General features: G+C 41.6%; 2 protein-coding genes across 5 annotated transcripts in view; both read left to right on the top strand.

Annotated features, from left to right (window-relative positions):
* The first annotated feature begins 2936 nt into the window (after nt 1-2936).
* NEUROD1 (neuronal differentiation 1) lies at nt 2937-4007 on the top strand. The gene has a single exon (XM_059927285.1). The coding sequence runs from the start codon at nt 2937-2939 to the stop codon at nt 4005-4007; it is 1071 nt and encodes a 356-aa protein (XP_059783268.1).
* Nucleotides 4008-19429: 15422 nt separating this feature from the next.
* The window catches only part of CERKL (ceramide kinase like), a 139623-nt gene continuing 134257 nt past the window's right edge, over nt 19430-24795 (top strand). For 2 of the 4 annotated variants that reach the window (XM_059927284.1, XM_059927281.1), the window contains exons 1-2: nt 19430-19911; nt 20220-20500. In XM_059927284.1, the coding sequence (XP_059783267.1) occupies nt 20263-20500 (238 nt within the window). In that variant the 5' untranslated portion in view covers nt 19430-19911; nt 20220-20262. The remainder of the gene's footprint in view (nt 19912-20219; nt 20501-24795) is intronic. The other 2 variants (XM_059927282.1, XM_059927283.1) reach the window with 2 other exon arrangements.

Genomic DNA, 24795 nt, shown 5'->3' with positions numbered 1-24795 from the left:
CCAGAGTTGTACTAATGACCTTTCTAGGAAGAGGAGTGAAAAAGACCCCTTTAGCACAGGCCCTTTGCACCCTCCCTTTAAGTCTTGTCTCAACCAAGTTTCTATTTACAGGTCTGAAAGTGGGAACTAAGGGGGGCAAGGCAGCCTGTGTTAGGGAACCAGGGTAAGGGCACGCTTTACATCGATCCAATGGCCTTGGTTAAAAGGCAGAATCCGAGCTTCAGAGAGGTCCTCTAGGTTTCATGCAAGAGAGCTCCGGAGGCCAAAGAAGCCAAGGACTAGCGCGCTCTGAGGACAAGGACCACAGGCCAGAGGGGTACCGACCTAGTGAGGAGTCTCCAGGGGATATGGGTAGCCGAGGGTCATGACGCGCCGGGTTCCACGTAACGGTGGAGTAGAATGACAGCTACGAAATTTTCTACGCTGTTGGGGCCGGGCGTGGGGGATCCAGTGAAAGAGGTTAGGGACTACTTTCACGCATGCGTTTACAGATGAAGCCGTCTTTATACGTATCATAAATAGTGTATGTTAGCTTAAGGGGCTGATGGAGATTGGGGGAAGCCACCCTTTGGCGCCAATGAGCAAAGTGTCTACCAAGGGGGAGAAACCAAGAGATGGACACCGCAGAGAGGGCAGGGAGAGCCCGGGAAGCCAGTGCCTGGGCGAGGAATCCAAAGAAGTCTCCCGCTTCTGCCCCTTTCACCTGTGCCCTACTTACCGCGCCAGCGCCGGCCACTAAGTCTGACCTAAACCCAGTCAGTGTTAGCTTTCCCGCTCCCTTCTCTCAAACTCCTTCCCCTTTCCCCCTTCCCCCCCGCGCCCCTTCTCCCCTTCTGCCGCCTGAAAGGGTTAATCTCTCCTGCGGGTAAAAACAGGTCCGCGGAGTCTCTAACTGGCGACAGATGGGCCACTTTCTTCTGGCCACAAAGGGGCCGGAATGGAGCGCTCCGCGGCATACAAATGGGCAGGTCACGTGGTTCCCGGCTCTTGGCTGGACTGGGAGGACCATATGGCGCATGCCGGGGAGGAAGGAGATGGGGCGGGGGTAGGGGTGGGGGAGTGGGGAGCTGGGTCGGAGGAGGGTGGGAGAGGAGCAAGGCTGAGGGGGAGGGGGCGGGGGCGGGGGAGGCGGAGGAGGGCGGAAGGGAAGGGAGCGCAAAGCCCAGACGCGTGCGCAGACGCGGAGCGCAGGAACCTGCTCGCCGCTCTGCTCCCGGCCCCGCCCGCGCTCAGCATCACCAACTCGGCTATATAACCTGAGCGCCCGCGCCGCCTGGACACGAGGAATTCGCCCCACGCAGAAGGCACGGCGTCTGGAGGCCCCAGGGTTATGAGACCATCACTGCTCAGGACTTACTAACAACTACAGGTAATTACAATCCTTTCATTTTTGCTGGGAATAAAAGCAGCAATTGAAGATGGACACATATTCTGTACGTGTGCGTTTGTGAGCGCGTGTATGTGTTGAGACAGGCATTCCTTTCCATAATTGCAGGCGAATACGCATACAGTTTGCCTCGCATCGGTCAAATACCCACTGCGGGCTTTCTAATTAAAAAAAAAAAATTGTTTTACTTTTTTTTTTTTAAGGGGGAAAGTATAGGAGCATCTTTGGATTTTTAAAAATATAATGCCCACTAACTCTGTGATTATTTGCTAGTGGTGATTTCAAAGTTCTGAAAGCAAGCAACTACTTAACTATTTCACTTCCTCCAGTAAGGGGGGCAAAACCCCCACGTTACCAAGATTTATTTTGTGTACGTGTATTTTATACACATTGGGAGTGCCAACTTATTTTTTCAGTGAATGAAAGGGGCATTGATACTTTGAATATACACACCCTGGAAAATAAACCGAGTTGAGAGGTAGTTTAAGTGAGAGGGGGAAAAAATGTAGAGAAAGGGAGAGAGACCCACTTCTGCTACCTGTTACTGTTCCAGAGTCGGCCAAGCCCCCCGCAACCACTGCAGGTGCCAGAAATTCAGTCGTCTCACTAAAGGCTTTTTATTTTCCTTATTAGAAGCGGCAACTTCGCCATTGCCAATCGCTGACCATTATAATTACTCAATCTTTTAAAGGGAGGTTTGAGGCGAACTTTGAAAAGCCCCAATAAAGAGCGGGCGGCCCTTTCAATGGGCTGTTTATTAGAGAGGAGCCTTCCGCACCTGATCCCCGGCGCGTGGAAGAGCGCTCTGCGCCGCGCCCCCAGCCCTGGCCCTCTAGTAAGCGCTTTTATACAAGGTGGAAATTCAGCAGAGGGCCAGCGGGGTGGGAGGCGAGAAAATAAAGGCAAGGGTGCGATGGAAAACCCCTGCCCACTTTTGTTACCACATGTTTCGTTGATGGTGAAATAATTTGGTGGAAAATACTTTTCCTCCGCCATGCATTTGCTTTTCAATCCCCACTCAGTATAATCTTCTTAAAAATCACTGCCAGCGTTAGTAAATTACGTAATGGCTCTTCAACTTTAATCGCCGGGTACCCAGAGGCCAGAACAGAGATGGAAACGATTGCAATTTTCAAACTCGTCATTTTTGTGGAGTTGTGAGTGACTTTGAACTCATGCAAATAAACATGAAGTCGCCAAAATGTACACTCCTTTTCACACACATTATCCTACCGGGTAATCACCATAAACACACTTAAATTAATCACAAGGAAACATACACCGGAAGTGTACTTATAACACGTACTGTCTCCCCTCCTCCCAGCCCTGTCCAGCCTCCTTCGTACCAGCAGGGCACACACAGGCCACTATAAAACTGCATTTAACTTTTCCTCAGGGTCATCCATTTTGTAATCAGCTGGTAATTCTCTTCACATGCATTTCCACAGGGTTAGTGGATAGGAGCTGAGGGCATATGCAGTTTTTGAATGTAGCGTTTTTCTCCTTTTCTGTTTTCCCCTCTCCCCTGTTGAATGTAGGAAAGCTAAACATGACCAAATCGTACAGCGAGAGTGGGCTGATGGGAGAGCCTCAGCCGCAGGGTCCTCCGAGCTGGACAGACGAGTGTCTTAGTTCTCAGGACGAGGAGCACGAGACAGACAAAAAGGAGGACGACCTCGAAGCCATGAACGCGGAAGAGGACTCGCTGAGGAACGGGGGAGAGGAGGAGGAAGAAGAGGAGGACCTGGAAGAGGAGGAAGAAGAGGAAGAGGAGGACGATGATCAAAAGCCTAAGAGACGCGGCCCCAAAAAGAAGAAGATGACCAAGGCGCGCCTGGAGCGCTTTAAGCTGAGACGCATGAAAGCTAACGCCCGGGAGCGGAACCGCATGCATGGGCTGAACGCGGCGCTGGACAACCTGCGCAAGGTAGTGCCCTGCTACTCCAAGACACAGAAGCTGTCCAAAATCGAGACACTGCGCTTGGCCAAAAACTACATCTGGGCTCTGTCGGAGATTCTGCGTTCCGGCAAAAGCCCTGACCTGGTCTCCTTTGTACAGACGCTCTGCAAGGGCTTATCCCAGCCCACCACCAACCTGGTTGCCGGCTGCCTGCAGCTCAATCCTCGGACTTTCCTGCCTGAGCAGAACCAGGACATGCCTCCGCACCTGCCGACTGCCAGCGCTTCTTTCCCTGTGCACCCCTACGCCTACCAGTCTCCGGGGCTGCCCAGCCCGCCCTACGGCACCATGGACAGCTCCCACGTCTTCCACGTCAAGCCGCCGCCGCATGCCTACAGCGCCGCGCTCGAGCCCTTCTTTGAGAGCCCTCTGACTGATTGCACCAGCCCTTCCTTTGACGGACCCCTCAGCCCGCCGCTCAGCATCAATGGCAACTTCTCTTTCAAACACGAACCGTCCGCCGAGTTTGAGAAAAATTATGCCTTTACCATGCACTATCCTGCAGCGACCCTGGCAGGGGCCCAAAGCCACGGATCAATCTTCTCGGGCGCCGCTGCCCCTCGCTGTGAGATCCCTATAGACAATATTATGTCCTTCGATAGCCATTCACATCATGAGCGAGTCATGAGTGCCCAGCTCAATGCCATCTTTCACGATTAGAGGCACGTCAGTTTCACCGTCCCTGGGAAACGAACCCCACTGGCTTACAGTGACTGTCGTGTTTACAAAAGGCAGCCCTTTGGGTACTACTGCTGCAAAGTGCAAATACTCCAAGCTTCAAGTGATATATGTATTTATTGTCGTTACTGCCTTTGGTAGAAACAGGGGATCAAAGTTCCTGTTCACTTTATGTATTATTTTCTATAGCTCTTCTATTTTAAAAAAAATACAGTAAAGTTAAAAAAAAATGCACCACAAATTTGGTGCAGCTGTATTCAGAGCATATTAATTATCTGATCGGGATAACAAAATCACAAGCAATAATTAGGATCTATGCAATTTTTAAACTAGTAATGGGCCAATTAAAATATATATAAATATATATTTTTCAACCAGCATTTTACTACTTGTTACCTTTCCCATGCTGAATTATTTTGTTGTGATTTTGTACAGAATTTTTAATGACTTTTTATAATGTGGATTTCCTATTTTAAAACCATGCAGCTTCATCAATTTTTATACATATCAGAAAAGTAGAATTATATCTAATTTATACAAAATAATTTAACTAATTTAAACCAGCAGAAAAGTGCTTAGAAAGTTATTGTGTTGCCTTAGCACTTCTTTCTTCTCTAATTGTTAAAAAAAATTGCACAATTTGAGCAATTCATTTCACTTTAAAGTCTTTCCCTCTCCTTAAAATGATAACCAGATCCATAATTCTTAAGAGGATGAATAAAAACAAGAGATGTATTCCCTATCAAAACATATCAATTCAATACATTACTTGCACAAGCTTGTATATACATATTATAAACAAATGCCAACATACCCTTCTTTAAATCAAAAGCTGCTTGACTATCACATACAATTTGCACTGTTTCTTTTTAGTCTTTTACTCCTTCGCATTCCATGATTTTACAGAGAATCTGAAGCTATCGATGTTTCCAGAAAATATAAATGCATGATTTTATACATAGTCACACAAATGGTGGTTTGTCATATATTCATGTAATGAATCTGAGCCTAAATCTAATCAGGTTGTTGATGTTGGGATTTTATATCTATTGTAGTCAATTAGTACAGTAGCTTAAATAAATTCAAACCATTTAATTCATAATTAGAACAATAGCTATTGCATGTAAAATGCAGTCCAGAATAAGTGCTGTTTGAGATGTGATACTGGTACCACTGGAATCGATCTGTACTGTAATCTTGTTTGTAATCCTGTATATTATGGTGTAATGCACAATTTAGAAAACACTCATCCGGTTGCAATAAAATAGTATTGAAAATCAGAGCAATTGTTGCATTTCTTCTTAAAGTGGTTTTTTAAAAAGTATAAATAATTCCTAAGCAGGATAGTTGCTTTACTTGCTGAGTTAAAAAAAAATACTAAATTCTATTTGTAGAATAAAATAAAAGAGAAAAGTTTACTTTAGCACAAACTGTCTAGTCTGTTTATCTTGCTTAGGGAGTCACCAGCTCTTTGTAGATAATGAAAGGACCACACTGGTATTTCATTACTTGGAATATGAGGCTGGGTGGAGTAAGGGTTGTGGAGAGACAAACAGTTGTATTTTTGTTTGGTTTTGGTTTTGGTTTCCATTCCTTTAAATGATTATGTTATGTGTTTTCTTCTATTTTTTTCAAAAGACGGTTTTAGTTAATTATTAACAAGCAAGACACAAGTAACCTAGCTTAGTTTGTCTACATATTTTAAAACATATTAAAAATTTTTTTACCATTTTCTTGGTGCTTTGTTATCTGTACCTTTTCCTGAACTGAAATGTTCTCTATTGCAAAGCAGTCCTATCCCAAAGAGAAAATGATATACCTTTAGAATATGCCAGGGAGAAATGATTTAATTAAAAGAATCGAAGAAGTGGCATTTTATCATTGTAATATAAATGTGATTTCAATAATTCTTTCAGGAAAAAATAGTAATGAACTACTTGTACTCAAGACATACTGTTTGTACTATGATATGTTTCTGGAAGGTGTAATTGTTTCCTCACCCCCTTTGGAGTATTCTGTTGTTTCATAAACAGAACTCACTGGAAAAACTTAGAGATGATTCTGTCCATTGGTAAGGCCACTAAAAAAGTTTGGCATTTCTCTCCCTCTGATGTATTGACTGACAGGAACAATTTCTAGGGAATAACATTTTGGCACTTGTGCCCTGGCTCTACTGTGGTGCTCTGATTACTGTCATTAGTAACTCCATTGTTCTCCCTCTGATTCGGATGCCACATTGGATGACTACCTCCCTTCCCAAGCTTGTTCCTTTAATCTCCTTCTCATTGGTGATTTAGGGGTTCCAGAAAGCTGACCTCATTTAGCAAGCTGCTCCAGAAAAATGTGAGTAATCTAATGGACAGGAACGATTAGCCATACTAATAACATTGCCAATGGGGCTATGTCAAGCTGTGACAGTAGCAGCAAGGAATATTTCAACATTAAAAAAATGTTTGAGTGCAATTTAAAATATATCATTTTAGCATGTTTTCCATCAGCCTTCATCACATGGCAGAAATACTTTTAAGTTAGTCCCAACTTTATCCAAAATGCAATAATCTCATTCCAAGTGAAACAGAGTTGTTATTTTGGAATCAAGCTGTTGCTTCCTATATCCAAGATTGCTTTCACTGTTCTTTCTTTAAGAGACATAATACTGATATGATATCTGAACACTGACAACCTTCCAGCCTAGGAGACCATGAAGTGAACATTCAGATCTGGTGTGATCTATTCAGCAGCTCAATTTCACCTGTAATTAAAATGAGACATCTTCATGCAAACTAAAAACTGTTGCTGTAGTGAACAAAAGAAATGAGAGGATGACATTTTAAGAAATTCAGCTTTTAAAACAGCAAGCAGGGAAATCTAACTGTGGATTTTTTTCGTAAGGTAGGAAAGAAGACTGCAAGTTAGTTTTGATTTTCTTCCCCCCATTTTGCATGTATAACTTCATTCTAAACATAAAGATTCTTTCAGTCAGTCAAGGAGTAACTCACATGCCACCATCTTTTATTCAAAGGCAGGCACAGATGTTCCTTCTGCAGGGGAGGTTTTAATTTATGAAAATGATATTGTTTATGCATGAATGAACTGAATGCACTCTGCATAACACACAGCGCTTCCATCTGATCAGAGAAATACCACAGAACCAGTGCCAATGTCAGAAACATATTCTACAAATTTACTCACTTAAATGTTTAATGAATATTTGGAAGACATTTTCAAACCACAAGAAACCTTTTCAATTACCTTTTTCTTTTCTTTTGGAATGGCTAGCCAAGAGACTCTTAGAGTTTTCGTAGTTGGCCAATGCTTATATCTAGCTAATAAGAAAAGAAAATGTGTTACTAAGTGAAAAACCACCAAAAAGAAGAAACATCGGCAACTATAGCTTCATTGGGAAAAATATTTGTGTTACATATTGCACTTACGAGTAATATTTAGGGTTCTGTGTGTTCCCTCATCTTGAATAATTGCTATTGCTATCAAATAAGATGTTTAGATCTACTTATTTAATGTGAAAGTGCTCTGATGAGTTATCTCCAGAATACCCTGGTATTTAAAATCAGTAGACAATTTCATAGCTGGAGATGAAATATTTAAATATTTTAACTGGTGCATAAGTCCTTTTGAATAGAACACTGCGTAACTTAAATTTCATTTACATCATCAATGACAAATACAGTATGATCTATCTACTTTTAATCCTAAAAAATACAATTAAATGTAAATTAAGTTAGAGGATTATAATATCTTGAGTGTTCTACTAACTTTAGGTTTATAATATGTTACAGTAAAATAACATTTGAAATGAATTATGTGTTCTAATTTATTGATCTTAAAAAATCTGTTTTCACATTTGAAAGTCTATAATTCTTACAAAATTAATGCATTTCTGAAAGAAGCTAGCAATTACTAAAATGATACATGGATCATTAGCTAACAGTTTGAACCAAGCTGTTTTTGTTCTATAATTAAACAAGAGATTTAAAGTGAAAATATCTATTAAACAATTAATAAAACTAGGTTTCAAAACATAGGCTGATTTCATCCTAATGGGAATTGCATAATAGCAGAGCTATTTCTTAAACTACACTAAAATCTCCTCTTTTCCTTTTCCACTGCCATCACTTATTTCCTGAAAACCATCTAAATAAAATCTTTAATTCCAGGGTCTGATAAAGAATAAAAGAGCCAATGCAACATCTTGTGGAACACCAGGACTGAGAACTCTTGTTGTTACCACGCACAGAGGCGTTCTGGCGTCAGATGCACGGTGATTTGTATGGTGGCATAATCACTGGCTCCTGGCCAGGCATTATGTTACAGAGGACACTATTGTCAAGAACCATTCAACCAGAAATCTGCACTGTATACACTCAAAAGTTGAGATCATCTGCCTTCCTATGTCAGGAAGAATTCTGTGCTGGCAATTGACTCATGGACTCTCTTCACACACACTAACACTTGGTTCAATGGCTCTGATGGAATTAGCTGTGTAACCAAACTAGTGGCATCAACAAGACAAGGCCACAGCCTCTGGGGACTTCTGTTTAAATTGCTAACCTTAAAATATCTTAAAATGCAGAGTATTATGTTAATCCTGGACTAAATCTTAAGATGCATTAAATGTGGATTTGGCCATCTAAACATTATTGTGCTATTTGCCCAGCTAACTTAGAGGTAGATGGATAGTGAGAGTAACCATATTTATGGATCCCCAGGTATGGACTAATCCAGAGGGATGGATTGTGAAATGACATCTAGAGATGAGAGAATAAGTTTAACCTCACATACTTGAGGTAACTTGGTAACTTAACTTTGCTGTTAACAAGGTTAAAACAAACCCTGCTCTATGCTTTGATGTCATAAGGACAGCCAGCCACAAGGAAGGCTTCACACACTTACTAGGTTATTGCTAAGTTTTTTTCATTCATTCCCACATTCTATCATCAGAGCAGCCCTGTGCCTTATTTTACAGATGGAGAAACTTCAGGAAGCTGGGATACCTAGATACTTCATTACTGGTTTCCTTTCTTCATTCAGGTTCTAATTCAAAAGCAACGTTCCTCAAGATTTTCCTGATTCGGATCTAAAGTAGCAACCACCTTAAACCTCACCAGAATCATTATTATACGTTCCCTCCTGTTTTTCAGAGCATTTATCTATCTGACGTTATCTTGCTTATTTATTTGTTTTGTTTATTTTTAAATTATCTACCTCCCTCAGTAGAATGTGGGCTTCACAAGAACAGGAACCTTATCTATTTTGTTTGTTGCTGTTTCTCTGGTGCTTAGAAGACCTACAGGTCCTCAATAAGTATGGATATTCTAAAGGAATCAAATCATACTAATCTGATACCAAAGCCTGTTCCTTAACCACTATGCTACAAGTCAAGTATGGAGAATGGAGAGGGCCACAAATGATTCTCAGCCCAGTGAACGTTATAAGCATTAATTCTAAAAAGACAACAATCGAAATTAATTTCCTGTGACACCATGGTACCAAACTCCCCTCCCCGCACCCCTGAGCATCAGTAATCATGTGTTACCAGTCATCTTTTCTTTTTATTGATATCAATTGGTTAGATATAATTTGGAATTTGAATAAGAGAAGAACTAAAATGTTATAGGCTCTTTCCAGACCATGCCATTTTTTTGTACACTCATTAAGAACTCAGAGCATGCTACCTTTTCCCTTTCTGTTCATCATTCTTTCAGCAAGAGTTCTGGTTTTGTTGTTTGTGTTATGTAAAATTGTACCAAACTTCCTTATCATCCTTGAGGAGTTGAGATTACAGCAGATCAGAATCTAATCCATCATGACTATGTACTCCAGCAATAAGTTTGAGAATTTGAGTAGCATTTGACAAATTAAAAGGTAAAAATAGGCTACATATAGCTAGATGATGGCAATGAAATAGAAATCCACAATGTGAAAGAGAGTACTTGATAGTCACAACAGTTGTTAAATTCATCTTCCTCCAACACATCAAATAGAATAGAAATGTGATAAGTTTACGGGGAATATGATCTTCCTTGTCAATACAGCACAAATAAAGAAGAACATAGAGTTACTATTTTTAGTGACATCAGGTATTCACTTTGGCCCTACACGTGAATTATTAGGAGAGCTGTTTAGGGAATAGAAACATTGGAAGAATCAATATTCTTGGAAGGTGATTTAGTATAAAATCACTGAAAACTGAAGAATAACTAGTGTTCTTTAAAGTTATCATATTTATATACAGAATTTGTTATTGGTTGAGATAAATGTTGCTGAATTACCTAACTATAATATCTACTTCAAAATGTTCATTGTATAAACTTAGCACATCAGTAAGATTTCTTTAGTGTTCTCTCTGGATGATGTCAGTTATGACATCCATGAAAGGATATGACCATGATTAAGAGAACTGTTAATTCATTACCCCCAGTGCCACTAATGATTTCAGTGCTTGTCTACTCATAGCAGGGAATTATAAATTTATAATCTGCGGTAGGTTGCAAGTGTGTGTCCATGAATTGTTCCTATCCAAGAATTGAGCAGAAAAAGTAGTAGAATTCTAAAAAGGAGACTTGCGATAATCTCACTTGTCATTGCTAGATAACTGAATAATCTTTATTTCAGCCAATGATTAAGTACACAATAAACAGTAGTAAAAACTGCATGTAAGTTATAACTAGAATCTAAGTAGGGATATTTATTAAATTTTTTTTTTCTGAAAGGATTTCTTAGTTAACACAGGGCAAGGCTACTTATTTAGATATTTTTAAATCCCAACATATGATTTTTGGATAAAGAAACTCTATTTTAATGTTTCCTTGACTCTGATTAGCATATAACAAATGTTAAGAGATATTTTGCTTCCCAAAATTTCATTTTTGTTTAATTAACTAACAACGCATTTATCTTACTTAAAATATATTTTCAAGGAAAAAAAATATATATGCTGTACTGAGTTCAATAGTGCCTTCCCCCCACTCCCCAAAATTCATGTCCAGTCAGAACCTCAGAATGTGATCCTACCTGGAATAGTGTCCAAATAATATATCTTAAGATGTAAGATGTAAATTAAGATGAGGTCATATGGGATTAGAGTTGTCCTTATAAGGAGAGGACAGAACATGCACACATGCAGACAACACAAGGGGAGAATAAAGATGTGGGCAGAGATTAGAGTGACAGGTCTATATGCCAAGGGACTGTAAAATTGCCAGCAACCACCAGAATCTATGAAAAAGGCATGGAACAGATTTTCCCTCTGAGACCCCAAGAGGGAACCAACTCTGCAGACACCTTGATTTTGGACTTCTGGTCTCCAGAACTGTGAACAATACATTTCTGTTGTTTTAAGCCACCCTGTTTGTGATTTGTTATGGCGGTCCTCAGAAACTAATACATAAGTTGACAATGAATAGATATGTTAAATACATGTAAATATAAAAGTGTTCGTTTAAAATCTTATAAAAATATTACCATGAAGTTTTAGTGACATAATGTTGTATACAACTACCAGCATATTTTAGTTAGTACCAGGTTTGATATTTAAACAAGCTGACAAATTATAGCTATTTAATAGGCATCTGAATTATGTAAAATTTTATTGGTTTTTATTCTTGTGAATTAACTTAAACTGACATCCAGATTTAGTGAAGTGTGAATAGACACAGCCAATAAACTAAGGGTGATTTTGTTTAAAAGCCTGATTATAGAATTCACAAAAAGCGTAGGCTATAGACTGTTATTAATTCTTCATGTGAATATGCCATATTTATTCCCTATGTGGCGCAATATGTATACTAATAAATAGACCTCTGAAAAAACAAACATAGCATTTTCCTTGGTTTCACAAACACGCATTCAACACACAATTTTATGATGTGTAAAATTACATAATTAAAAAAATGATTGTGATCCAAGTGAATGTAAGTACCATGACTTCTAAAAGCTCTGTCTCTTCTAGGTTATATAGGGCCTTGAGCCAGGACTCTTTCTGTGAACCTAAAACCCAGGGGCTAAGATGCCAACCTTAGTTATATAGGGCTATACATCTCATTATTTGACTGTTTTGACTGCTCAAAATACCAGTTAGTGATTGTTTCTTCTGAAGGTATTTAATTAATCAGAAGTTTTAGTTTACGTAGATTTGGGACACTATCTTGTTTTTAACTTTTTTTCTTCTTGTTTTTGAACAGTTGGTACTCGTGTCTCTTGTGCTTATTCTGGTTTTAGTTTCCTGCTCACCGTTACTCACGCGGGCATCAGTAAGAAATAAACTTTTATTGTTTTAAGTCACCGAGTTTTTTCAAACCACATCAGAACTCTGTCTCTGCTGACTGATAAAGATGTTACCTTATTAAGAAAAAATGACATGCAAGAAGAGTTTACTGTGACTGGAAAAGAGAGGCTTCCCTGGTTTATGTGGGAAGTAGCAACAGAGATATGGGCTCCTCTTCTGACAAATGTGGTACGTGGATTAGAGGTCTGGAATGTGGCAGCCATGTGGCTCTTGGGAAGAAAGAGGAGAGTGGAGTAGAAGGATACATGTCAAGCAGAGAGTGATACACTACAGAAGGCAGAGTGAGGAAGGGGAGAGGAACTGGTTCTTGCGCTGTGTTATTTGTATTATTCTCTTCATAAGCTACCCCACCTCGCTAATTAGGTTTCATTTTTTTAAGCCAGTTTGAGTTGGGTTTTTCTGTCACATAAGGAGAATCGCCTGATACAAAAGAGACTGTGATTTTGTTGTTGCTTGGTCTTTTTTATACAGAAAGATGGAGAAAACTGTGTATATAGTGAAGATGAAATTCAATAAGATGTGAGATATGGGTATGTTTGATAGAGGAAGTTGTTGGGCAGAGTGGAGGGTAGAAGATCTGGAACACAGGCAGTTCCTTGGGACAGGAGAGATACTTCTTTCTAGTGATAGGAGTCAGGGTAGAGAAAGAGAATTTCAGGAGTAAGGATTAGAAAGTAGTGGGAGTTTATTCTCACCAGGTTCTTTCACGTGAAGATGGAGGCATGATGACACGCTAAGTGAGAGGGAGTTGAATGAGAAAACTGAAGGTTTAAAATAGCCTCTCCAGGAATAAGGAGAATACGCTCCATCAAGACTAATCAATAGTAGCATAGCAGGACTCAGAGCCAAGCAAAGTTTGGAGACTGTAATACTGCAGTAGTTTGTAGTAGCCCTTAACCCACATGCTTCAGTGGAAATCTCTCAACAGCCCACACTTCAGAGTGGAAACAGAAGATAGTTGCAGGATTGTATGGCATTTGGATAAACGAAGTGGGTGTGCTGTTAAGAGAGAAGTTGAAGTGGTGCACCATGGGGCCTGGGAAGCAAAGAGTGAATCCACCTGGTAGATGCACAAAGATGGCCCCAACAATCTTGCAATGGCTTGTTAGATAGAAAGCACCAAATGAATTTGTGAATCTGGCTAAGGAGATTTTTGGCAGAATATCGTAAGTGATGATTGGCTTCTTTTAGGGTTTTACAAAGGAGTAATAAGCCAGCATAATTTAGAGGAACTAAAGATGGCCCAAGACAGATACTCTGGCAAAAAAAAAAGACACAACAATTCCAAAGCAAAAAATGGCCTCAAAGCAAAGATGAAATGTAGGCTGCTTCCAGTTAAACACGCTCTTAGGTCAAGCCCTAATCAAGGATGTAGTTAGAAGACACAATTTACCTGGACAAAAGTACTTCTAAGAACATTAGGAACATTATACCCTAATACCCTGACTTGGAATCCAAAATACAGAGGGGCCAATCTTGAAGAGATTTGTGGGAATGGCTTCCGTATGGTATGACCTAATATGATTTTACATATATATATACATATATATATATATATATATATATATATGAACTATCAATACATAAAGTTCACAAAGTCTTCTTTGTGTAAAAGAAATACTTTGTGTCAAAGTATAACTAAAGGAGTTATATCCACTTAGACTAAAATAGACAGAAACAGTCCAAATTAAAATAAGCCTCTGGACCTCCACATTTTTATGGATAGAAAAAGGCTGAAAAACTACTCAGGTGCCATCACAGACCATTTCTTACTGAAAAGAAAGATGGTATGGAGGGCAGAACCAAAAGCCCGGAGGCTGGAGCTAAGAGCTGCTGAGAACAATTAATTAGGGGACCACTCCTAAGGAGCAGAACTGGATGAAAGATAAGGAACATTCTCTTTCTCAGAGTATGGGGAACTAGTAACACATATCTGCTTGGATTTCAGAATTGCTATGGACCAGTGACTGTGATGTGTTTTCTGGTCCCTCCCCCCTCCCACTTTTTGAGCATCTATTGTGGTTATCCTCTGCCTGTCTCATCATTGTATGTTGATGTGTGTGGGAAGATAACATATTCTTAGTTCACAGTTTCCTAGAATAAGAGAAGCACACCCAAAGAACCTCATATATGAGATTCTGGACTTTGATTTTGTAATAAGGTGAGATTTTGAGCAGTCTTGAAAGGGAGTGAGTGTATTTTATATACGGGAGGGATGTTAACCATTGTGGCCAGAGGGAGGACTATGTTGGGCTATCAGCTCAGGTGACTTCTGCCCCCATATATGTACCCTTTTCAATGTGACTGCTGCTCCTCCCACCAAGCGGCGTACTCTATTTCCCTTTCTCTTTGTGACTGGCTTTGACTGATAGCAAGTGGCAAAAGTGATGCTATGTCAGTTCCAGGTCTAGGCTTTAAAAGACCTGGACGCTTCCGCTTTTGCTTTTGTGGGATTCACCCCCATTTTAAAAAGCTCAGGCAACACAACCAAATAATGAGAAGCCAAATGTAAAGAGATAGACCCGGCTAGGCTCCAGCCATTCCAGCCATCTCAGTTGAGATGTCAGACAGGTGACTGAAGCCATCTTGGGTGTTTCAGCCCCAGCTGAGCTTCCAGCTAAATGCAGGTGCATCCAGTTGATACTCCATGGAGGAGAAGACCTACCCAGCTGAGCTCAGCCAACTCACAGAATCACAAGAAAAAATAATCATTGCTTTAAGTCAATAAGTTGGGGGTGTGTGTCTTGGTAGGCAAAAATGATACAGCCTGGAAGAAAAGGAAGATGTGACATTGTTAGTTGCCTAACCAATAGTCATCCACAACTTCTTCCAGGCTGAAGACACTGTTCTGAGGCTCCCTGGAAGCTAGAGCACAGGCATATTGCCCGATTCTAGTCAATGGGACCTGAGAGGAAAATCTGTTGGGTGGAATTTTGGAAAACATGGTCTTCCCTGATAGAAATAGAAGTGCACAGATAGAAGCTGCCCTTGCCACTTCTGTACTTGCTTTTGGACATTTTGGGGAGATGATATATGATTAGGGACCATGCAGCCATCTGGGAGACACCAGTGGGGTCCTTGTTGATAACTGGGGATAGCAAAATAGAAAGTTGAAAAGCCCCTGATTTCTTTTTTGTTGTTTTTTAAAATTGAAATATAGTTTCAATTTAAAAAAACAATTTATAATATTGTGTTAGTTTCAGGTGTACAACAAAGTAAGCCTTTTCAGATTCTTTTCCATGATAAGTTATTACAAGATATTGAATATAGTTCCCTGTACTATACAGTAAATCTTTGTTATTTATCTATTTTATATATAGTAGTGTACATCTGTTAATCACATACTCCTAATTTATCCCTCCCCACCCCCTTTCCTCTTTGGTAACCATAAGTTTATTTTCTATGTCTGTGAGTCTGTTTCTGTTTTGTAAATAAGTTTGTTTGTATTTTTTTTTAGATTCCACACATAAGTGATATCATATTTGTCTTTCTCGGTCTGACTTACTTCACTAGTATGGTAATCTCTAGGTCCATCCATATTGCTGCAAATGGCGTTTTTTCATTTTTTTTATGGCTAACATTCCATTGTATGTATATGTCACATCTTCTTTATCCATTCATCTGTCCATGGACATTTAGGTTGCTTCCATGTCTTGGCTACTGTAAATAGTGCCGCTATGAATGTTGGGTTGCATGTATCTTTTCAAATTAGAGTTTTTGTCTTTTCTGGATATATGCCCAGGAGTGGGATTGCGGGAATCTATGGCAACTCTTATTTTTAGTTTTTTAAGGAACCTCCATACTGTTTTCCATAGTGGCTGCACCAAGTTACATTCCCACCAACAGTGTAGGAAGGTTCCCTTTTCTCCACACCGCTTCTAGCATTTATTATTTGTAGACTTTTTGATGATGGCCATTCTGACTGGTGTGAGGTGATAGATAGCTCATTGTAGTTTTGATTTGCATTTCTCTAATAATTAGCTATGTTGAACATCTTTTCATGTGCCTGTAGCCATATGTGTGTCCTCTTCGGAGGAATGTCTATTTAGGTCTTCTGCCCATTTTTGGATTGGGTTGTTTGTTTTTTTGATATTGAGCTGTATGAGCTGTTTGTATATTTTGGAGATTAAGCCGTTATCCACTGCATTGTTTACAAATATTTTCTCCCATTCTGTGGGTTGTCCTTTTGTTTTGTTTATGGTTTCCTTTGCTGTGCAAAAGTTTATAAGTTCGCTTAGGTCCCATTTGTTAAAAAGCCCTCAATTTCTTAAAGGCCAACCCAGAACAGCCTGACTCCAGAGCTCTGTTTACATGAGAAGTAAAATTGTATTTTGAAACACTTTTAGCTGGATATTCCATTACTTGTAAATGATAGACACATGGACAAGCCTTGTGGTAAAACGGCAGAGGACAAGAGCAGGACAAAGAGGAAGGATCTGCTCACTGATTGTCAAAGTGTTGTGCATGTTGTCAAAAACATACAGAATGACCTGTTGTACCTGTTTAAAACACATATTTCTAGGAAGAGTTCAGTTACAGATTCAAAATCTCAGAGCATCAGTGGGGGGTAAAGACTGGGAATTTACATTTAAAACAAACTAAAGATTCTTAAGCATATCCAAGTTTGAAAAGAACAAGAGTCTGCGTTCTGAAAGAGTGCTTTTTGAGTTTAAGCATTCAAGAAGTTCTACAAGGTCCAGAGGATGTCGTAAGAATGGGAGCCTGCAACAGAGGACACCATAGATTGTTGGGGTGAGACTGTCATGGAAATTTGGGACTAGGACACTGACACGCCCAAAATGGTGACAGAAAATGATGTAATAATCAAAGACTGAATCCAGTGCCAAACTCTTTGGTGCCTATGGGTAAGAGGTCTGAAAGCAGTGGGCTGTTTTCAACAGTGGGAAGAGGTGTTGCCTCCTCGGTATAATGCCTTTTTCACAGTTACAATAGTGTGAGCTCTAGAAAATGAGAATATGTTTCTGATTTAAATTGTCTGTTTTATTTGCGTATCTGGTTATACCTAACTTAAGATTCTGCACTACAGTGTTGCTAGCAGATACTGTGAGAATGTTTCAAGCTCTCTATTTGGTTGAAATACATTTCAAATTGCTCCAAGTTGATGACTATCAGTACCTACCTGTAAATGGGGCTTTAAAAGCTTGAGGGAAAGGAAAGAAGTGCCTATTCTTCTTTCCTCTGTTACTTATTGTTATTGTTTATTGAGAAGCTAGAGATTACCTGGTCATTGTCATCCCATAATCGTTTGAGATGTGTCCTAAAACACAGGTGAGCAATTCATTTTAAACAGAGTTTCAATGTGAGTGCAAAAAACTGGCATATGAAGAAGATGTCATATTCTGACTTGGTGGGATTCTACAATTTTTTCTCTCTTCTCTGTAATTCTTGTAGGGACATATGACCCTCTACCTTTTAGGCAGTAGGAGCCCGAGTTGCAGGAACATTCTGACAAAATCTCCATTCAGCATGAGAGGGAAGCAGACCGCTTGACAATGTGCTCATTTAGCATCAGAAATGACTGAGAGATGGATGCAACTAAAGCTCACTTCACCCAAAATATAGATTGACGTGCAGACATTAAATATGTCATGAATTTTTCTTTTTTCTCATTACAGAGAAAGGAAACGAGGATGATGTCAAGGATTTTGATGACACTATTTGCTGAGATTTGCAACATTCTGGGAGGAACACGTTTGCGATAGAAAATCTTGAGTTTGGTTTTAGATGTTATGTTTCAGATGATTGTTGGACAGCCAACTAGCAATGTCAGGTGGGCAGTTGGACATAGTGTCTGAAGTTCAGGGGACTGACTGGGGCTGATGACATCACTGGAGGAGCCCTGAATAGTATGTAAAGCCATGGCACTGATGCTCGTGTAGATGGATCCTGTGGCTAGAGCTCCAGGGCACTGCAACCTTTAGAGCCCTGGAAGAGAACAGATCATCAAAGGGAAAGAATGGAACATAGCCAGTACTGTCATCTTCAAGAAAGCCAAAGCCAATGTTTTTGGCTGTCTGGCTTGACTGAAGCTTGAAAAATGGCAACTTGCCCCTTGCAAAGGTCCTAAGAAGTAGCCACTGCCTTGGCCTATCTGCCCTGGCTTTCAGTGAGCTTTTAAAATGCCAGCGAGCTCTAATTGTGTTGATTGCCTGACAGCTGTGAATACAAGATGCTGACTCCAGAACTGCAACTCATTCTGCGGAGGGCACCAGCCTTCCCCTCTAATGACTGCTGAGCTGAGCCACCTGAAGCCTGTGTGGGGTTTAACAGCAGCTGCACTTCTGCTCCAAGAAACAGCTCGCTGCAACCAGATCACACTGAGGCTCTTCCCCACTTCACCTGGAAGCTTGGGTATTTGTTTTCAGAGCATTAAACAGTAAGAGTCCTAGCTTAACTGGCACACAGGCGCTTTATGTCTGAAAGGGATTTGGCTAGGTCTGTGGTCTCCATCCTCGGTTTTTTGAAATCTAAGTTTGAGCAGAGACCCTTGAGATGCTCCTGCTACCATTAGCTCTTCTGTCTGACTTTGCAGTGTGACGAGGGGTGAGGACAGAAAGAGAAGTGGTTACCTATCAGAAGTCACTGGTTAGGCACTAGCATAGTGGAACTCGATTCACAACTCTATGAATTTAATTTCCTCTCCCTAACTTTTTCTCAATACAATTATTCTGGCCTTATGTATATAAAAAATAAGCCTGCTGATTCACTTCCCACTCTGGCTCCTCCTCCAGAGAACTCACTTTCACAAGTTGTCAGCTCCCTGTTAATACACTGCTTAAAGCAGCGACACTCGGTTCTGGCTGAACATTGCAATCACCTGGAGAGCTTTAAAAACTCCTGAAGTCTGGTCCCATCCCCCAGAGATTCCAATTTCACTGTCTTTGAGTGTAGCCTGGGCATCTGGCTTATAAACGAACTCCCCAGGTAACTCTAATGGGATTGAGAACCATTGGCCTCCAGACTCTGTGCTTTCCAAATTAACAGCTAATTTCATGAATCTCAGCTATCGCGAGAAAGTGAAGGATTGACCACCCCCCCACGCCCGCCCCGGCCCGGGCTTTCTCCATTTCCAGGTAACGCTGCATTAGCCTTCAGGAGAACAAGCTCTGCTTCTTGTGATCTCTCTCCAGGGAAGGTCAGATCCAGGCAGAGACAAGACTGCAGAGGAGATATCTTGAGGGAAAGTAGGACCCTTAATACTTACAGCATGGAGGCACCTTCCTTTAACATTAAATTTGTCAGAACGAAAATTTGTCTATGTAAACCAGGGACTTGTCTTTGGCTTCCTCTCAGGGCTTTTGGGAACTGAGTTCTCTATTACCAGCTGCATATAGATCAGCTAACTACTGGGGGCATGCAAGCAAGGTTATAAAGCACGACCTCTGCGCTCCAGGAAAGCCCGCTGGAAAGAAGGTGGAAAAACAGAGGGTTATACCCTTGCAAATCAAAGTGCTTTCTGAGGATCAGCGGCATTACCTGGGAGCTTCCTAGAAACAAGTGTCGGGGGCCTCATCCCAGACTTGTTCAATGAGAATCTGCATTCTAACAAGATGCCAAGGGGTGAGTATGCAAGTCAGTGTTTGAGAAGCGCTGGCCTATATTTTGGCGGGTAACGCAGTGCGCAGAATCTCAAGCCACTGTAGGGACTAGGTGGAGAGAGCCACTTATTCCTCTTCCTGGACTGGGGTCTTTTTGTAGTGAGTGGCAGAGGCAGGAGGCTGGCGGGCCAAGGTGCTGGACTAGGTCAGGGCGGCTCCGCCTGCGCGCCCCGCCTCTCTCTTGGGTCTCTGCCCCGCGCGCTGTTGCTGTGGCAGCGCCGGACGCAGCCAGAGCCGCGGCTGACGCGGTCTCCACCTCCTCCCCCAAAGGCCTCCCCGGACCCCTGGCTCGGCCCCAGCCGGTGGCTCCACCATGCCCCGGGGGAGGCGCGGCGGCCGGGTGAGCGCCCTGGAGGGCTGCCGGGAGGAGGAGGCGCCCCCGGCGGCGGACGCCGTGCCCTCGGTGCTGTGGGCGTCCGGGCAGCAGCCGGAGGCGGCGGCCGAGCTGATTCTGCTCCGGGGCATCTTCGAGATCGGGAGGGACAGCTGCGACGTGGTGCTGAGCGAGCGGGCCCTGAGGTGGCAGCCCATCCAGCCCGAGCGCCCCACAGGTGAGTGGTCCCAATTAGAAGGTCCCGGCGCCTTCGCCCCCCGCGGCGCCTTCGCCCCCCCCCACCCCCGCGGCGCCTCCGCCCCGCCCCCCCCCCCGCGGCGCCTCCTCGCTCCCCCGGCCCCACACCCTCCTCCCGGCGCCGTCCCTCCGCCCTCCGCAAGCTCCGCCTCTGCCACAGCGGGCTACCGCGTCCAGAAGCCGCCGCCTCCTCCCTCCCGACGGGGGAGAACCCGAGCCGCCCCCAGGGGCCTCCCGCTACCTGTCCCCTCCCAGCTGGCTTTCCGCCTGGGGTGCCATCCCGGGACCTGCGTCACACTCCGCTTCTGCTCTGTGACTCCGAAAAAAGAATTGAGCCCCGCAAGGGGAGGTGTTTTCCAGATGCGGGAAGGTCACTTACTCCTCCCCTCCAAGTTGAAGTTTTACTCCGTCAACTTCTGACGGTAACGCTGAAAGTATAAGCATTTTACCGAGTATACCTACACGTGGGTTCCGAATCCAACTCTCATTTTACTGACTTCTGAAAGTTTCACCCCAACTTTTGGTCTCTCTGGACTTTTCCATCCCTCACATTTCTTGCCATTGTCTAGAATCAAGTCTAAAAGTCAGTCTAGAAACTTTTGGTGTTTAATATTGACTTTAGAATCATCTTGTTGTTTACGTGCATTTGCCTTTTGACCTAAACCTTTATTTAGAAAGGGTTATGATTCTGTACAATAGAACTATTTCAAGTCTTAGAGATGATTTAGGGGAAAACCTTGGGATGTGGTACATGTCGCCTCTAAATGCTAACTTATGAAATTTTTAAAAATGCCTTCCCCTGTTGGAAAACAAGACACAATGCGCTGTTTACCTTAAAGAATAGAAAAATGTCACTGTTTTCAAGTTTCGTGTACAAAAACCTAGCAAAACAGACTAGTCAGGGACCCAGTGCTGGTTCTGAGTGGGAATTCTGCTTCTGCTGCAGGTGTCCTGCTGGCCCACTTAACTAAAACTGCCTTTGACTTTAATTAAAAATGTTTTCAGGTGTGTTGAAAACCAAGGTGTGGAGTATTTTCTAGAACCTTTGAGTTAAAAGCTAGGGATATGGACGTAGAGTTATTCTGTTTAGTTTTTAAGTCTGTTTGAATTTGGGGACATAGAAGTTTACCATTAGAGTTTAAATTGGCCTGCAAGAGTCGATTTAACCTACAATGAAGCTGAAATACTATAGGAATAAAATGAGACATTGTGCAACGAGAGGTATTCAAATCAGTGTTGCAATACTGGTACACGAAAAGTCAAATAATGGCATGAAAACAAGAAATGCTCTTTTATATACTGAGCGGTGATGGAGGAAAAATAGGCTTAATCAGCATTCCTGGCTGTAGAGTTTAAAAAGACATCCCGACAGTTATAACTCTAAAGGTTGCAAGTGTTGATCTTTAATTTTGACCTAAAACACTTTGGTTTTCTTTTCCTTCATTTAGATATACCACCCTTTCTTTGTAACTAACACCTAGTATGCAAACCACTTTGGGCCCCGAAAATTGGAGGTCCAGAAGCCTAGCACCTTAGTAAGCACTTCTATTTGTAGAAGGAACCAAGAGATGTTTTACTTAGTAGAATAATAAGAGTGGGAAAAGAAAAGGAGATATTGAGAGAGATGTTTAAATGTGAGACATACTCTCTGATGTGGAATTAGCTTGGATGTGCGTGGTGAAAGACAAATGAAATTGGTCCAGAAAATGGAGGAAAAACTACATTAAGGTTGCCATACTTGGGAGGACGTGGTGTGGGAGGATGTAGTGGAGGAGACCATGTCTGTTACTCCTTGGCCAGTGCCTGGATCTTCCAGGAAAGGGTAGGGGTGGGGTCGGATTGCTGGGCATTATTAGATCATATGAGATGTTTGCAAGACCACTCAGTTTTTAAACCTCATAGTGCCTTAGTAGCTGTTTTTTTTTTTTTTTTTAAATAGGCTTTATTTTTAGAGCAGTTTTAGGTTCACAGCAAAATTAAGCAGAGGGTACATATACCCTCTCCTCCCCACACATGCATAGCCTCCCCCATTATAAATATTTCCCACCAAGGTGGTACCTTTGTTAAAACTGATGAACATTGACACATCATTATCATCCGGAGTCCATAGTTTACATTAGGGTTCACTCTTGGTGTTCTGCATTCTATGGGTTTTGGCTTATTTATAATGACATGTAGTAGGATTCTCCAGAGAAATAGAACCTTGAGAAAAATACACAGTACAATATATATTTGAGGAGATTTATTATGGGAATTGGAGATGATGGGATTATGGAGGCTGAGATATGCTACTCTATGCCATCTGCAAAGTGAAGAACCAGGAAAGCTGGTTGTATAATTCAGACCAAATCTGAAGGCCTGAGAACTGGGGGGAACTGATGGTGTAGCTCCCAGAGACGGGATCTACATGAGAAGAGGGAAGATGTTCAGGACACCTGTTTTGTTTACTCTCAGCGCTTTGAAGAGTGCCTGACATAAACATTTGTTACATGAATGAATTTGTTAACTGGTCTCATGAACTTTAGTTTTGTCCATTGCATTATAATCTGATTACTACACTGCTACTTAATAGTGACTTCTCATCACCTGTAAGAGTATCCCCCCTCCCCTTTTGTTAAAGCATTAGAACTCTTTTTACAAAACATTCTTCAGCTAATGTTGGCCTACTTCTCCGTTGTTAGTTAGCATCATGGTGAGAAGGTTCCATCTTGCTCAGCTGTAAGATGGAAAAAGAAAACAATCTATGACCAGGGCATAGATTGACCAGTATGTCACATCTGTAAGCAAACTGTATACACAAAAGGGCATCATCCATTCAGAAAATATCTTCATTATTGCCTGCTATGGTGCCTAATGATCTTTCTATTGGAATCTCAAATTACAGTCATTTTACTTGTGGAACCGTATGAGTTTATTCATGTTAATTACCAAGTTAGCTCTCTGTGCTCTAGGAAAGAGCGAAACCGTGAAGAAATGGGAGAGGGGTCAGATGAGGATTTTAAGGCCAAATGAGAAAGGTCAGGCACGTCTGGGTCCTGGGACCCTGTCTAGGCAGAGCAGACCACAGTGTTGTTAGCCCCCTACATGGTGCCTGGGACCAGGCGTAAGGTGTCAAAAATTGAGAAGAGACTCAGAAAGGGGGTATGGGCAGATGCCATAGACCAATATGTGTATTTTGTCATTTAGCCCTTAGCTTGTTACTGGATCAGATATTTTCAGAGTTCAACATTTTCAAAATTATCACTGATGGCCTGTTGGCATTGTTCTAAATCTCAACCGAGGACAGACTTCTAAGAACGTGCGCTTATCAAGTGGTAAACTTCTATTTGAAACATTAGATGGAAGCAGAAGGTACAAGCATTTTTGTGTATCCCCAATGCAGAATCTGCTTACTGTACTGTGAGGCCTGGTTATGAGATTTTCCCATAAAGGAAAAGGAGAGTCAGTAATGCATAGCATTAGTCTATGTTAAGCTCATATTTTAGTACACTTAAGAATGATTAATTTAGGGATCTCTATGACTGGAATGCCAAGTGCCCACAAATCTCTGTTATCTCACACTGGGCACCTTTATCATTTACTAATGAATAGCACCTTGAAGTATGAAAAGCACTACAGGATCCTTTACAGGCTCCCCACTCCGGCTGTCTGTAATCTCCCATCTGGTGTAGGAAGGGTTTCAGGAGTGGGCACCAAGGGGCCTGAGGTCTTGTCTACAACTAACGGGTGTAACTGACTTAAGGCAAGTCATTTAACTGCTCTGAGTGACAGTTTATTCTCTGCAAAATGAGGCATTTATAGATCATTATATGATCTCTAAGAACCATCAACTCTGTGAAGTTGCATTTTAAAGAAAATACCTATTTTTATAGACTTTTGGTGTTAGGACATCATAATAAACCTGAGTAAAGTTTTAATGATCAGCTGCCAGGTGTGTGTGGAAGACTTGTATTTTACACCAAAGCTTCACAGCCCTAATGAATTTCTAATTAGAAGAACCGCATGGGAATTACGGGCCAAGTTTCTTGCTCCCCTTCCCTAGCTTCACGACACAATAATGAGAGGTGGGCAGTCACCTCAGCACAGGTTCTGTCATTGGAAAGGAAGAAACCACTTTCTGATAGAAAATAGTGGGATAAGGCTAGTCATGAGCAGATTTTTCATGATGGACAAAAGGACTAGCTTATCCTTTCTTCAATTTCATTTCCTGTACCCTCTTATTAAATTTCAGGGCAAGGATTTTACTTACAATATGTTTGATTAGCATGAGAATGT

The sequence above is a fragment of the Balaenoptera ricei genome, chromosome 7 (genome assembly GCF_028023285.1).
Source record: "Balaenoptera ricei isolate mBalRic1 chromosome 7, mBalRic1.hap2, whole genome shotgun sequence".
NCBI classification, from domain to species: domain Eukaryota; kingdom Metazoa; phylum Chordata; class Mammalia; order Artiodactyla; family Balaenopteridae; genus Balaenoptera; species Balaenoptera ricei.
The sequence above is the reverse complement of the archived record's forward strand: the minus strand, read 5'-3'. Positions and strand labels throughout refer to the sequence as shown.

What these genes read in the sequence shown, in the direction of transcription:
- NEUROD1 (XM_059927285.1), top strand. Translation starts at nt 2,937, where the DNA reads ATGACCAAATCGTACAGCGAGAGTGGGCTGATGGGAGAGCCTCAGCCG.